Genomic DNA, 13,404 nt, shown 5'->3' with positions numbered 1-13,404 from the left:
GATCCCAAAAGGTGGCGGGGTCAAGTGATCCACCATAGGTCCGCCCATGGTAACGTGAACATACAAAAACATTAAGAGCAGCTTGCAATTGCATGTTTCAACATGTGACAAGTAGAAACTTATTTCTATACTAGTTTTTAACCCGTGCAATGCACGGATTGTGTTACATTGGAGGTAATATTAGCATCTTGAACGTTAAGGTTAGACGGTAAATTGTATTACGAAATTTCCTCACACATTTTTGTATGAAAAAAATAATGTTTCATAGGGATATTAAGGTCAATCCAAAATTTGAACAAAGGAAGCAATAAATATCATGTGGAAAATACCTCTTAAGAAAAGTTCAAATTTACAAGAGTAAAACAATAGATTTTACAGCTTCAAATATAGCAATTTACTTGAAAATGAGAATTTCGTCTAGTTTCTTTTTTCCTGAACTAATATATAACTAAAGCAAAAACCTCCTACCTTTGAAAGACAAACACATAAGCAAGTTGCAATAATTAGGAAGAGAGAAAACTAACCGAACAAAATATTCGTAGCACTTTACCGTAAAATGGTTATAATATCAGACTTGACAGGGGAGCCACGTGACATCCATATCACATATTATGGTTGGAATCTTGGATACCAGTAGTATAGATGGAGTTTGTCCAATCGCCAAGACAAAATTTAAGCCACCAAAATGCAAGGCAAAATCTCATAATATAACAAAACTCACAATTTTATTAAGTAGAATATTAGTCGAATACTGATCATTAATGGGTGGTAGTTGGATAAATAAGAAGCATTGAGATAAGAAAATAAAGACTCAACTATTAGCATATTGTGCCTCATCTCTTCCACGATAAGGAGACCTTCTAACGCGACCTCAAGGTCACAAACTTCGACGTCAAGGAGAACGATTGCAAGGACTCAAAACTCCTGATTCAATTAACGTCATTCAAACATTGAGTTAAAAATATCAGTCAAAGTTCTTTATTCTTTCCCAAAAACCAAAAACCTAGCAACTCAATATATATTACCTTCATAGCATGGGCTTCTACGATATCTAGGAGAAGTATGACTCTTATGCTTTCGAGAACCTCCATGGGTCATGCACTTATGGACAAAATGGTCATTCTCACCAGACTCGTAGCATTTTAAATCAAAACCAGAATGACTGTATCCCCTACCACCACCACAGTCGCAGTCGCTGCCATCACCACAAATCCATCGTCATCACGACTTCTATCCCTAGAATTGTGAGAAGGCTTTATCAAAAAAGAAGGTATAAATTTAAAGGGAAATGTTTTTTTTTTTTATGAAATAAGTTGATAAGAATTATCAGACATTAAAAAAATTTATTTTTTAGCAAGATATGAAGCAAAAAGATCCCTAATCTTGTAATAATTCTATAAATATATGTAAAAATTCAATTTGTATATTGAAAAAGAAAACAATAAAATATTATAGAACTTATCACATCGAAAAAAAAATATTTCTAAAACAATATTTCATTGACCTTATCAGGTTGTATTTTAACCATTTTTTCATATTTCTTCTTCTCATCCGTAACTTATTCCGTGTAAGTTTGCTAAGTTGTTCGATGTAATATTCGCATGAATTCAGAAGGTCGTCGAATTATGTACAATCAAGATATTCTGCATTAATATAGAGGAAACAAATTAAAAAAGCAGATATATGATAATCTATTTTCGTTCTATTGAATTTGATCTCAGATAAGATATGCTAAAGATTAAAAAATACATACGAAAATGTTGTAGATCTATGGATGTATGAATGAAAGGATTTCCTTGTAAACAATATTTTTAGTACATGTATTGTGTAAATTGTCAGTATTTGATGGTTTAAGCAAAACTTTAATAGACGTGCTTGTTTTAGCTCTTGATAATGCTACATAAAGTTGACCATGAAAAAAAAAGGTTTTGGAAGATACAAACCAACAAAATTAAGTGTTTGACCTTGTGCTTTATTTATCATCATTGCAAAGCATGGTCTAATTGAAAATTGAATTCTTTTAAATGGAACTGCATTCCGATCAGTTTTAAGAGGTATAAAAAGAATTCTTGGTAAAAAAACATGCTTTCCACAATACTCGCCACTTGTGATTTCAGCAAGAATTACATTCTTCTCAAATTTTCGACAAGTAAGGCGTATTTCATTGCATAACCCTTCAGAATGATTAATATTTTGTAATAACATCACGGGGCAATTTACTTTGAGCTTCAATTCATGTGGTGGAATACCATTTGAGGTCAAACTATTCAAGAAATCTTCCTATATGTTTTGTTCTGATTTGTCAATTGCTTCATCAAAACTATAATATGTAAAAATTTGACCTGGAATTTGCTCTAGTAAAATTTTGTTAATATGATCAACACATTCATTTGTAGGCGTAAAAATAACTCGATTTGTCATCTCATGTAAATTATCAACATATGCTTTTATATTTGGAAAAACATGATTTATTAAACTTTTTAAAGGCGTAATTTCATCCTCAAATTGTAGAATAATACTATCTAGAAGCTTGATGCAGTTACAAGTATGTTCTTGTTCTGTTCCATCTCCAATTTTAAGCAAATATTCACAAAATGTGGGAACCAACTTTTCCCTCACGTTCTTAATCAATGGTAGATGCATACACAAAGGCCATAGATCAGAAAAAGCTAAGCTAGCTTTCATTATATCTTTTTTTTTTTCCTTTAGGTACTACAGGTAGAACTTGTCGAAAATCTTCTCCGAGAACGACGACTTTCCCACCAAAAGGCAAAGTGCAATCAATAATATCTCTGAGCATTTTATCTACAGTCTCAACAGCAAAACGATTTACCATGGGTGCTTCATCCCAAATTATTAATCTAAACATTTTCAACAAAGTTCCTAAAGATGATTGCTTGCTAACGGAGTAGCTAACTTCACCAATTGTTTCCAATGTAATTTTAAATCTTGAATGAGTTGTTCGACCTCCAGGTAAAAGAGATACAGATACCCTAGAAGATGCAGTTGCTAAAGCAATTAAATTTTGACCTCGCACCAACAAGGAGTGCTTTATATAAAAAAGTTTTACCTGTTCCACCTAGACCATCAATGAAAAAAACACCACTTGATTCTGAATTTACTTTTTCCATAATTGCATCATATGCAAATTGTTGTTCAATGTTTAAGCTTGTTGCGCAAACACACCCTTTTTTAATATCCAAATCGGTTGTCTCCTCTATAACCATTCTTCTCAACCTTTTATTCTCATCTATATTTATACTGAAAGGCACTATTCCATAGTCATTTATGTTTTTACCCAACGATTCTAGAATAGAACTAATGTCTTGTAGCGCCCGTAGTTTAGCAACTTCCACTGGTGTATTTTCATGTATATAATCGTCAATCATATTAGCTATAAATTTATCCCATAGTAACTTTAGATGATTGGAGTTGCAAAGCGTAAGAAGTGTAGCAAATAGAAGTCTTAAAAAAGTTGGCACTTCATAAACAATAGTTTCAGATAAACATTATTCACAGTGGTTATCTCCGCTTAATAGACCATGTAGAAGTGCGGCTTCTCGATATGTTGTAATAGTTATTCCATTCGAAGTTCGTAAATCTTGAAATGATTTTGGCCCTCGAAAGTGATTAAGAAGAATGCGGAGGAAATATCGTTCTCTGTCAGAAGGATTGGCCGTGACAATTCGTCCCATAACAATTTGTTTCTTTGGAGTCTAAATCTTGTTATTTGTATTCCAAACAAAATGTGTAGGGAAATCTCGATATAACAATGTTCGAGCAAACTCGTTTACTTCAAATTCTGTTAGCATTGTTCTTTTCATATTTTCATTGTCAATAACAGTAGACAAATCATCTTGATCATTGTACATTACTTGTTGATGATTTTGAATATGAAGCTATAGAGAATAAACAGTAGGATACATTTCTGACAAATTGAAAGAAAAAAAATCCTCTACATAGCTTCACATGGAAATATCCATCTAGCAGATTGATAGACAGATATTTCGTCAATTTCTTTCCCTATATCATTTGTTCAAATTGAGAAATTAATACGATCATGTCCTTTGTACACATATTTGTACAAATATTTTATAGCTTTGATAGAAAAATATACTTCAACATTAATGTAACAATCAAATTTTGTACTTAAATAAGGATTGTATGGTACAACCCACCGATTATCTAACATTTGACCTCTAACTTTAACAGAGACACCATTATTACTACGCTTATACAATGGGTATAAGTCAACACCAAATATAGTAGTATTACAATAATCCCTGAGATATTTATTTTTACAACCTCTATTAGTCTCCATACATACATTTTTAGGATTAAGATTTCCACAAGGTCCATGCATATTGCACTTGACAATAACGGAATGAAGATGAGAGTTTCTATTTTTGTCAGGAATTTCACAGCACACTATCCTATCAACCTCTTCAACACAACAAATTTTTTGCCCAAATTTGAAAATCAACAATAAATGCGCATGAGGGAGACCATTGAAATATACGTGCAATCAGATCCAATCGATTTTGAACTTCATCATTGTGTTTTAGTTCTTGCTTAATCTCCAGCCAATTAGGATTACATGTCATAGTCAAAAAAATGTTAGGTTTTCCAAAATGTTGCACAATAGACATTGCATCCATGTATCTCCTTAGCATATCTCTAGGCTCAAATGTAAAGGATTGTGGTAAAACAAATTTTCTTCCAATTTTGTACCCTCTTGTTTCCCCATTTTCAACACTATCCACAATACCTTGATAAAGTTCAACACGAATTTATTTTTGATTATTACGAAAATAGTCTAACCTAACAGTTTCAATCTTAACATACATATCTACGACAAACTGTTGAAACAGTCTACCAGTGTGAAGCAATAAAGACTTACCAGAAGGTCTAATTTGAAATTTGTACGAATAGTACTCTCGACAAGAGACTTGAGAACGTTTCTTCGCTCCATTAAGCACTATATCACAAAAAAGGGAAAAAAAATAGTATATTCATATACTACCTTTAAATTGCAAAAGGTAAAAATTTTAAAGAAAATAAATACACAAACCTTGATTCTCTTTTTCAATAGTTTCAGCTGCAGAAGTAATTGTGCTAGGCAAAGTGACTAAAACAGACATATGTTGAGGCTGAACGTATTTGCTTCTGGATCTCTCAATGCTTTCATGCCAACCAGATTCCCCATATAGGAAAAGTAAGGAATATTGTAAAGGATCATAACAACCGTAGTAGTAATGAACCTTGTGTGAATCACCAGAATGACCGTAGATAATAATATCACGAGTGCAAACATTTGCATTTTTATCATCTTCGACCCATACGGCAGCTACTTGAGATGTCATAGGAGTATTAAAAACTCTTTGATCAAGTCCTGGGTCGCATCTTATTTGTATTCGATGGTCGTACAAATTAGTCATGTCACTTAACGACCTAAAGAATTTACCTTATGAATTTACTTTCAAGATTTTAATTAAACTAATTAAAGTAGATTCAACAAAGTTCTCTGAAATTTTCATACAATTTTCAACTTCATTATCTGTGTCGTAAAAATATAGCTGCATATAACAAGATGTATTATTCTCCGGCATAAGTTTATTTACATAATGATATACTTGACCCTGAACCCTAAATGTGTAAATACCTCTGTACAATTTAAATAGTTCTTTATCGTACTTTACACCAAAAGAAGTGAGCGCAAAATGATTATTATATCCCCTGACAATTTTTTTGAATTCCAAACATGTAGGTTCTTTAGAGGTAAACAAGTTGTATAATTATGTTGGTGAATCGACATGCATAGTTCAAGTTTTCTATCAGAGCAACAGAAACCTTTACTTTCCCTATAATTTTTTTTTTGCACCACAATATTTACAATAAATGCATGTTGGTAATACATATGCAACACCTGGTACATTCAATAAGTTAAAACTTCTCTATAATTCAGGATTAGAAATATATGGCGTTTCGTTGTTCGAAGTAGAAACCTCAGAATGATGATGCCTTGTAGACTCATGCGTATAGGGAAAATGGAAATTTTTATTTTTAGATAACATAGACGTAGTTATCCTTCTGCGATGATCAATGGACCAAACTTGAGCTTGATTTCGCCGATCTCTTCGTCTTTGATTTTGTTGTTGGCGAATAAATGCATTTTGTGACTCAATTGTACTTTCGGAGATATTTTCAGTGTTAAGCAAACGAGACTTTTCATTAGCACACGTTTCCAAGATATCCATTAGAAATATAAGATGACCTATCGAATACTTGAAACTCAAAGTAAGCACCAGCAACTACAAAAAGAATTTAAGAGAACCATTAGCATAGATGCTTGGTCATACGCACACCAAATATAATCTTTGCCATTGAACAATTGGTACACAAAAAGTGAAAGATATGTTCATATCTCCACAATATGTAAATAATTTTACAACTAACAAAACACAAAGGCATCTTCTAAAATATACAACTTGCATACATGAGAACTCCACCAAAAACCAATTGTTTGAAAAAAGTTTCATCAAAATCACAATTATCTAAAAAGAATCTTACTCTTAAACCAAAAGTAAAGTAAAAGAAAGACAGTTAAGAAAGAGAATAATTTAGTTAGACAGATAAAAATGTTAAAACTAAGAAACTAATGCAGTAATCATATTAAGAAATAGAGACCTAAAGAAAGAAAGAAAAAATGAAACATCATTAACATAGAATTTTGAATGTCATGTAAATGTAAAAGAAATTACAAGTAAAAAACAAATATAGTGCAAAAAGAAGAGACTACATAAGAAATGAAGTTAAGAATAAAACAAATATAGTGCAAAAAGAAAAGACTACATAAGAAATGAAGTTAAGAATAAAAAATTAATAGGGAAGAAAAACGTGCAAAAGATAAGTAAGAAAACAAATGAATTAACAAAACGAAAATTATACAAATAACCTACCCAATCAATATTCCACAAAAGAAATGAAGTTAGAAAATTTAACACACGACAAATGAACACAAAAGGTACGAAATAGAAGATAAGATTGTACATTACTTAAAAACAAGAAGAAAAGAAATCAGACATTAGGTGTAGTGTGATTGAAGCTAACAATGAACCTGAGAAGATAAACGAAAGAAGGAAATGAATAAAATATTTTAAAAAGTCAAATAGATAGAGAAAAAGAAAGCCGAATGAAAGAAATCGAAAACTTCTATAGAAAATCATGAACAATCAACTAAAGAAAAAAATGTATTTAAAACCCCTTACCCAAAAGAGATCTCATCACTACAGTCTTCAATTCCACGAGCTAAGTAATATAATCGAGCCCTATACACAAAAGCAGCAAAATAAAAAATAAAAATTCATCAAACATATTTTGATAATTGTAAAACATTTAAACATAAAATGAAAACTATAAACTACCATCTATAAATATTGCATCTGACAATGGTGTGGAGCAAATTTTTTTATTAACTCCCTTGAAATAAAATTACTACTGTAATCTGCATCAAACTGAATCTACTGATTTAACATTTTGAATGGTCTCCGTAGATTAATTCACAAAAATTTAACTCCTCATGTTTAAAAAGAAATTAGATATAATTTTTTCTCACCATATGCTCTAATAGGGTAAAAACTTTTTCATAACACACAGAACTAATATTGTTTGAGAACCAAATTTGTTTCCTTATTTCCCTTTCAAATTGCATCAATAAAGCACAAAACTATAAAGAAACTTTTGGGGGAAAAAAAGAAAAAAAATCAAGTAAGAAACACCCTCATCAAGGTAGTAAAATGTTGAGAAACTACATTTATAGATATATTTTCTTGCAATGCAAGCATTTGTAGATTCAGCAAACCCAAAAGATCGAATGGTAACTCTTTTAAGAAATTCTATTTAGCGAAATAAAGCGTAAAAGTTAGTTGGAATAGTACTCGAGAGATTGTAATTTGATAATAAAAGATTGCAATTCATTTCTTTTCATTTGTGCTCTGTTCAATTTAATTTTCATTGTCTTCTCTACTAATCAAAGTATATTACGAGCTTGTTTGGAGCGCTTTCCCGCACAAAGAAAAGAAATTTTTTGCCCTTTTTTGGTCAGCTGGGAACCACTTGTCAAATTATTGGTCAACAATGATGGCTACAAATGGGTTTTGACGGTCCCAAAAACAATTTTTTTGGACTAAAAATTCCCTCCAAACAAGGGCTACATGTATGCTTACCAAATGAAATCGATATCTCTAATTGCCTTTTCTCTTCCAACAGTTTTTCATCCCCATGATTTTGTAGGTTTTCTTCTCATCCCAACACAATTGAACTTTAAACATATGAAACTAACTTCTGGTTGATTTTATACCATAGTTCAAAAATGAAAATCAAAGTTAGAACAATTAATTATCATATCAATTCAAAATAAACTGATATCACTTATAATCATCCTTTGTATTTATGAAAATTCTGAGTATGAGTTTAGGAATGACACTGCTAATCTTAATAGACAGAAAGTTTATAACTAAAGTAATTCTTCAAATAAAGATTTCATGTCTCACCGTATATTACAAAAAACCAATTTCCCCCAGCTTTAGTTTCTTGTTGCCTTTTTCCACTTCTCCGTTTTATGGACTTTTACTGTTTGAAGTGGTATCCAAAATGGATTTTTACTGTTTGAAGTGGTATCCAAATATAAAGATGGTCAAATACTTCCTGTTTTCCTTTTTCTTTTATTCTCGAATCTTGATGAGTTCTTTCTTCTCCCTCTAGAATTAGTAAAGTAAAGATAAGGGAAGGCAAATGATCGAATTAGGTTTATAAGGTTTGGGTAAAAAATTTAAAATCATCTCAACTTTAAAAGCACGAGGCTCAAATTTGAGATCCTTGCATAGGAAGTTATAAAATCACATAGTACATACATATTCGAAAATTTTATACATAGAAGCACAAAACATCAATTGGACCCAAAAAAAATAAAATAAATTCAAAACCCTTACCTGGTAAAGATCTCTCCACTACAGCCTTTGATTCCACGAGATAACTAATGTAATCTAACCTATACACATAAACAGAAAAAAAATTTAGTTCAAATCTACAAAAAAAATTTGGAAGCTAAAATCGTCCATAATCTACAATACAAATAGAAAAGTTTCTTTGTAAAAAAATATTACCGTACATGAAAGTAAACATGAAATATTACCGTTGTCTAATTTCTATACTATTTCAAAGGTGTTTTTTCGTTTCACAGAAAAGCAGAGGGAGGAAATCATTGAAAATGACCCAATAACCTATGTGTATTTTCAAAGTAACATTTGACCAATTTTTAGAGAAAAAAAGGAAAATTGATTTTAAAGGTCAAAATCCCAAAATACCCTCAAACGGTCATTTTCTCATTTCCTTACAGTCGGCCAAAAGCAAGGAAAAGCTACGATCGATTTCCAGTCGATCGACGTTTTCAGTTCATCTCCAGCGACCTTCTATTTGTTAAGGTAAGCTTCGAGTTGTTGATTAACTATATTAATGTTTAGATTTTCATATTGTGTGTGAATATTGAATTTGTGGAGGTTTTTGGAATGTAATATTGGTTATGTAGGTGTAGAAGTATGAATATGAGTCTAAATTAGAGAATAATAGATGGATTTTGAGATTTGCAAGCTTTTCTCGTCGGAAATAGAGATTTTCCGACGAGAAAAGCCGGAAAAAATGCCGACTGCGTTTGCAGCCAGCATTTTGGGCAAAACTCGGCTGTTAACAGTCGAATGACCGACTGTCATGGGCTAATTAGACTGTTTTTATTTTTCATGGCCCATGACAGTTAAGTGGGCTGACTAAATAACAATTTTTTTAAATTTGGGCTGATTAACAGTCGGCCCATTATTTGGGCTGACTGTTTAGTAAGCCCATTGACTTTTAAGCGGGTCGGCTGTTATGACTGGCCCGCTACCTTTATTTTTTTTATTATTTTTTTCTTATATATATTTAAGAATTTCATTTTAAATAATTATAATTATTAGTTTTTAATAAATAATAATTTATTTATTTGTAAAATTTAAATGTGATATTTAATTTTAATTTTAATTTGAATATTTATTTTTATTTCCTCATTTTTGATAAATAATAATTTTTCATTCTCGAATTTAATTAAATTTTATAATTGTAATATTTAATAATTCTTTTAATTTTAAATTTAAATTTCATATTTAGTTTTATTAATAGTTTTTTACAAATAATATTCTTTTCATAAATCGAATTTCATTAATTCTTGTCATTGTAATTTTGAATAATTATTTAATTTTAAATTTTATTTTTTTTATTAATATTTTTTTTATAAATAATATTATTCTCGTTAATCGAATTTCATTAATTCTTGTCATCGTAATTCTGAATAATTATTTAATTTTTAAATTTCATATTTATTTTTATTAATTGGGCCGACTGTTAACAGTCGGACCAAGACTGTTAACAGTTTAATTTAAAAAAATATAAATATTTAATTTTTTAATTTTTTTAAATATATTTTATAATTAATTTATTAATAATTATGTTATTTATTTATTAGTTTTTTCATTGTTTTTTATTTATATAATTTAATAATTTAATATTATCTTAAAGTAACAATTTATTTTCCATGTTATTTATTTAATTTAAATTTTTTTTTTGTAAATATATTTTTCAAATGTAATAAACAAGATTAATTTTCTTTATAGTTTTCATTTGATTAAATAATAATTATGTTATTTATTTATTTCATTTTTACATTCTTTAATTTTTTAAAAATTATTTAAATAATATTTATATTCTTTAATTTTTTTGAAAATATATTTAATCTTTAATTTTTAACTTTTTTTGTATTCTTTAAATATTAATAATTTCCTTTTCCTGAAAATCTTGTTAATTTGTATTTTAATTAATTAATTATTTTTTACATTTGTATTGAATTTATTTGTTATTAACGTCAAGAATTTAGTTTCCATTGATTTTTTGAGATTATGCGTTATTTTATTATCTCTTGTTCAATGTTCTAACATTTGAATTCTTGCAAGATAGAGTATCATTTAGATGGGGAGTTGAGACGGATGGCGAGGAAAGCTACTCGGAACAGTAGCTTTGAGAGTTTTACTGTTGTGTTGGAGCTGCTTGATGATCATCACGGAGATATGTTATAACAGTCCTTCTTATGGCCACTGTACCAGATGCGAAATGTGCAGTACTCAGGACAAATCATCGATGCACTTCTGTGTCGGCTTCTGAGGCCAGTCGACGGCGATTCCCTCCACTTTGACCTCGGGGGCAAGGTCGTCAGTTTCTCTATGTATGAGTTTAGCTTGATCACTGGACTAAGAATTACGGGTGACGATGCAGTCATTAAAAGAAACAATAGGTTGTACGAGACGTACTTCCAGGGACATGGGTCGGTGCATCTACCCGAGTTGATGGTCGCGATCAGGGGATGAGACCAGATGCTAGATAGATTGAAGCTTAGGCTGGTCTACATCTTCGAGAGTGATATGATGTGTCATCACAAGAAGACTGCCATCAACATTTTTCATTTGGAAGTTGTTGACGGCATCGATGCGTTCAACAACTATCCATGGGGTCGAAGATGTTATGAAGACACCGTATATGTCTTCACCAGATCACACTCGAGGCCCAGGGGGTCAATGCGTAAATACGATACATATGGATTGCCCTTAGCGGTGCAGGTAAATGTTTAATATAATTAAAGTTAAAGTTTTAGTATATTACGTTTATGCATAATAAGTGTATGTGTTGCAAATTTGGGTGTATAAGACAGTCCCTTTATTGGGGGCTCGCTTCGCGAAGCGAGGGGAGACACAATGCCCTCGAATGCATCATTGGAGATCGTCGCGAGTGGACGGATGTCCCACTGGGAAACAGTTATCGACTCTCCTTGACGATTTTCAGGTAAGTATTATGCATTTGTGATTTATATTATACGTAGTTTAAAATCTGTTTACATGATCGTTAACTAGTTGAAATGTCAATATATCAGCTTGAAATCATACTTGAGTTAACACCGTCGATGGAAGAGGGGCTCGGGGTCTTGTGCGGAATTTAGGTGTCTGCACATCCAAGATGAGAAGATGTTTGATCCGAGCCTGGATCGAGATTGAGTATGTGAATTAAATATAATTTATTGAATATCATCGACATATAAATTTATTGAATAATTTTTAATGTTATTTATGTAGGAGGGCGGTCCAACTGATCGACGATCACCTCCGTCGAGGGTATCTTCGTCACCGTTGGCATCACCTCCGCCGAGAGCATCGTCCCCGCCATTGGCATCACCTACGCCCAGAGCATCGTCCCCTATTGGCATTACTTCCGTCGAGGGCATCGTCGCCGCCATTGGCATCGTCAAGACACGTCCTCCGTACATCTCCGGCACACAGTGATGATTTGTATGCCCGTCTGACTGGATTTATGGCAAAGGAGGTCGGCGCGCTACGACAAGAGTTGACGGAAAGGGTCAATGATCTGAGATGAGAGTTGACAGGGAGGGTCGATGATCTGACAGGGAATGTCGACTATCTGACAGGGAGTGTAATACTCCGAAATTTTATGCACGTTTAATTTGCTCATTTAATTTTTAGGATAGCAATTAAACTTTTCAAAATTTAATATGGCCAAAATTATTAATGGTTGCTAAATTTTCATTGGTTGATTTATTAAAAGTTTACCAAATTAGTTAATTAGGGGTTTGGGATTAAACATCAAATTTTACACCTAGTTACTAAAGATTTTTTCCCACTTGACCGAGAATAAATGTTATCTTTGTAGTAATAAGCAAGTAGGAGGTGGCTAAGGCAAGTTTGAGGTGTTAAACTTAAGCATGAGGTGTTAAGTTAAGATTATGAAATGCATTCATGCAACACACGTGTAGGCAATGGTTTAAGAGTCACCTTTACTCCTTTTACATTTAAATAAGACATGTTACTGCCAATTAGTTACTTTGCAAAAAAAAAAAAATCAGGATATCACTTGTTTTTGGAAAGGAATTGACGTGAAGAAGAAAGGATAAAAGTCTAGCATTCTCAATCCATTTTTCAACCAAGATTTCTTCAAGTTTTATTGTAAGATATTTTCTATGCTTAAGTGGTAGGATTTCATGGTAATATTTATGCTTAAGTTATGCATGAAAACCATAATATGAAGTTATTTTGCATCGAAGTTTTGTTTTTGCATGTTTGTTCGACTGCTCTCCAAATGTTTTTCTTATGGTGTTGTATAAAAACTTGTATAAGACATGATCTACTATGGTACCGGAAGTAAATTATGTAATTATATCTTCCATGTTATGTTAAGAGACATTTTTATCAACCTTTTTCTTGAATGATAAAAAAAAGGCAGAATCCGGGCAGTTTCTGGGTCATCTTCAAAACATTA

The 13,404-nt window shown here is 31.5% G+C and overlaps 1 protein-coding gene across 1 annotated transcript; it reads right to left on the bottom strand.

The window, feature by feature from the left end:
- Positions 1-1,142: 1,142 nt before the first annotated feature.
- Positions 1,143-3,389, bottom strand: LOC111394233. Its single transcript, XM_023019991.1, has 5 exons — positions 3,071-3,389; positions 2,717-2,967; positions 2,343-2,622; positions 2,083-2,174; positions 1,143-1,253 (listed from the first exon to the last, which is right to left on the bottom strand). The coding sequence occupies exons 1-5, from the start codon at positions 3,387-3,389 to the stop codon at positions 1,143-1,145; spliced, it is 1,053 nt and encodes a 350-aa protein (XP_022875759.1).
- Positions 3,390-13,404: the final 10,015 nt, after the last annotated feature.

Source organism: Olea europaea, chromosome 5, assembly GCF_002742605.1.
Source record: "Olea europaea var. sylvestris chromosome 5, O_europaea_v1, whole genome shotgun sequence".
In the NCBI taxonomy this organism is placed as follows: domain Eukaryota; kingdom Viridiplantae; phylum Streptophyta; class Magnoliopsida; order Lamiales; family Oleaceae; genus Olea; species Olea europaea.
This window is presented reverse-complemented; position numbering and strand designations above follow the sequence as displayed.